Source organism: Bactrocera tryoni, unplaced genomic scaffold (assembly GCF_016617805.1).
Source record: "Bactrocera tryoni isolate S06 unplaced genomic scaffold, CSIRO_BtryS06_freeze2 scaffold_624, whole genome shotgun sequence".
NCBI lineage: Eukaryota > Metazoa > Arthropoda > Insecta > Diptera > Tephritidae > Bactrocera > Bactrocera tryoni.
In genome coordinates this window covers 2,843-6,210 of record NW_024396295.1, presented here as the reverse complement: position 1 = coordinate 6,210, position 3,368 = coordinate 2,843, and the positions used below count along the sequence as shown (strand labels likewise).

At 35.2% G+C, this 3,368-nt stretch overlaps 1 protein-coding gene across 1 annotated transcript; it reads left to right on the top strand.

The window, feature by feature from the left end:
* Positions 1-1,615: 1,615 nt before the first annotated feature.
* LOC120781333 lies at positions 1,616-2,782 on the top strand (the record flags this gene model as incomplete). Its single annotated transcript, XM_040113531.1, has 2 exons — positions 1,616-1,743; positions 2,342-2,782. Coding segments are annotated over exons 1-2 (569 nt in total), but the record flags the coding sequence as incomplete, so codon positions are not given.
* Between the last annotated feature and the right edge of the window lie 586 nt (positions 2,783-3,368).

Here is a 3,368-nt window from a genome sequence, read left to right as displayed (position 1 = left end):
GAGCAACGGACATATCATACTGCAAATATGAAATCGAATTGGTTAAACATTGGTTTTTCTAGCAAACAAACATTAAGTAACAGAATTATTTCGCAGTACAATGTATGCGTGTGCATTCCGACACTCTTTAAGGTCGATATTATTGAATAACATACATATCTATTATTATATATAACATTATACCCATGTGCAACATTGACCAGAGAGCACAAAAGATATTATGTGTGTGTGAACACAATACCAACAAATAAAGTGCAATTGATGTTGGCAATTTGGCGGAAAGATGGCCCAGTTTTTGTACTTTTGCCCTGGCGTATGCATGTATACATACCTATATACATATGTATATAAGTAGGTATGTATTTATGTAAGTATGCAAGCCTCTAGTTTTGTTACTTTTTAGCTTTTGTGTGTTTATTTTTGTTGTTGTTATATCAGCTATGTGGCAGCTGATTTCGGATAGTAGTTGGCAAGTATACAATTATTACCTGTACGCGCAAGCCTACAAACACACACATAGATATAATATTGAATGAAGAAAAAATAACTTTCCAAAAATTATACATTTTTAAGTTATGTGTTTTAACCAAATGAAATAAATGTGCATTATTACATATATTTGCGTGCGTTTGCTTTAAACCTGAGTGAGTCATGATAATAGACGAGCACAAAGAGACTAAACTCCACGAGTACTCAACGAAATCTTAAGCTTACAGTTATTTCGAAATTTGCAATACCGTAATACAGCAACATAAAACTTTTTTATTGCGACCAGCTTTTATTGGTCGCTTCTGATGGCTTCAATTGAGTTCAGTATCAATTACAAGCATTACAGTAGTCATCGAATACAGTTTTTATTGCAATAAACTTGTAAACGGGTAGTTAAATTGATATATGTACATACATACATACATATGTATATTTACGTGATAATACATTTTTCTATTTTTAGCCAAAGGGAATATATTGAGTATGATACTATGAATCGGTTGCTCCATATAGTACCTGTAAAGACAATTATAAATATAAAATATTTTGTTAAATATTTACTATTTCCATGCTTCCGATATTCCAAAAGTATTTCTGACACTGGAAATAACCTATCAGATTTCATAAGTTTCTCCATTTGTCGGATCGGAAAGAGAAGGTCAGCCTAATATCCAATAAGAGCAGTTATAGCGATTTCTTATTAGTGTTGATCCTTTTTGTATTTGATACTGCACAAACTGCAGCGGGCAATCATTGAATCACCTGTTAATTACACAACAGCGCTACCGGCGATTCTAATAAAGTTTCTATGAGTTTCTTAAGATCCAATTGACAATTTTAACAACAATTTCTAACGTAAACGTATTATCGGTGGCGCGGTGTGTATGCGTAAGTTTTCCACATTAGTTCTTTCAATATTTTGGAGTTTGTATAGCTGCTACTGCTGGGTAATGTGACAAAAATTTTGCGAATATATCTTTGACGCACACCATTTCAACGAAATATTTAACGCTAGTGAACCCTATGTTTTGTTTTCTATTGTGTCAGCATCACCCTCTTCTCGGAATTGAATTTTTAACATTGCAATAAACTTTATTACTGGCGGTTCAAGGAAGTTTTGTAAGCAATGGTTGATGGTGAGGATATTGAAAGTTCCATGGACAAACAATTCAACGATAATGACGGAGGTAAACCGGATAAAATGTTTACGTTGAAGAAGTGGAATGCTGTGGCTATGTGGAGCTGGGATGTTGAGTGCGACACTTGCGCTATTTGCAGAGTTCAAGTTATGGCTGAGTGACCACCCTTTCTACTGTTATTGTATGTTATACATACGTTTGTCAAGAAACTCTTTACACACTGAAAATTTACAGCATTTTTTTTACTTTGCATACAAAAACAAACACCTTCTGTTAAATTTCATCTAATTTTTTTAATGTAGGACTGTTGAATAGTATGTGCTTAGTTAATAAGTGCAAAAACAAAAACAAAATATTGCAAGGTTAAATATAAATTCAACAAAAAAGTAGTTTACTCATTTTGGACACTGTCAAGAAACTCTTTACACATTTTGTTTTTTGTTTCAGTTTCGTTTTTCTTGAAGAAAAACGGTACTTTTACCGCTATCTATGATTTTGCAATCATCGCTTTTTTGAATTCTTTCTCATTTAATTGTGAAATATTGATGAACGCGTGTCATAAAGCGACTTTTTGAAATTTTCAAAATGCCTGGAAAAAGATTGACCTTCGATGTAATCCAATTGATTTATTACAATCACCAACTGGGAAAATCTGCGGCAAAATTATCAAAAATGTTTTGTGTCTCCAGAAAAACAATTTATAATGTTTTAAGTCGCGCGGAAAATGAAGGCGTACTTGAAGCAAAAGGTGGAGGTGGCCGTAAGAAAAAGATTTGCGAACGGGATAACCGCCTAGTCCTGCGTAAGATCGACCGAAATCCCCGAATTTCTACTAGAACCCTTGCCAAAGAGCTGGAAGAAGAGTGTGGCACAGTCGTTTCACACGAAACAGTACGCCAAGCAATTCTGCGGCATAAGTACACTTCAAGAGTTGCTCAAAAGAAACCGCTGCTTTCCCAGATAAATGTTGAAAAACGTTATACTTTTGCTGTTAACATGGTCAGCACGCCGGCAGGTTATTGGGATGATGTCATTTTCTGTGACGAAACTAAAATCATGCTGTATTATAATGATGGACCAACCAGAGTGTGGCGCAAGGCATTAACAGCGTTGGAACAGCGCAATATCATTCCGCCTGTTAAATTTGGAAAATTGTCGGTTATGATTTGGGGATGCATCAGCAGCAAAGGGGTCGGAGAGCTGGCATTTATAGAAAATACTATGAATGCTGAGCAGTACCTCTCAATTCTTAAGACCCATTTGAAGCAGAGTGCCGAAAAATTTGGGTTTATTGCCGACAATAAGCCTAAATTTAAATTTTGACCACAAGCATAAAGAGCTTAATGTGCGGACATGGCTCCTTTATAACTGCCAAAAGGTGATTGACACACCTCCCCAGAGCCCGGACCTTAACCCAATTGAAAATTAATGGACACACTTGAAAAAAACAAAAAAGTGGCAAAAAGGCAGCCCAAAAATCGAACAGAGCTGAAAACGGCAGTGATTGAAGAGTGGCAAAAGATACCCTCAGAATATGACGTCCAAAAGCTAGTTAATTCCATGAAAAAAACGCCTCCAGCACGTAGTTAATGCTAAGGGGGGACATACCAAATATTAAAATAAGATTAAGATAGTATAAGTTATTAAATATGTTTGTTAAACCGTAGCAAAAGCACTTTGTGTAAAGAGTTTCTTGACAGTGTCAAAAATGTGTAAACTACTATTTTGTTGAATTAATCT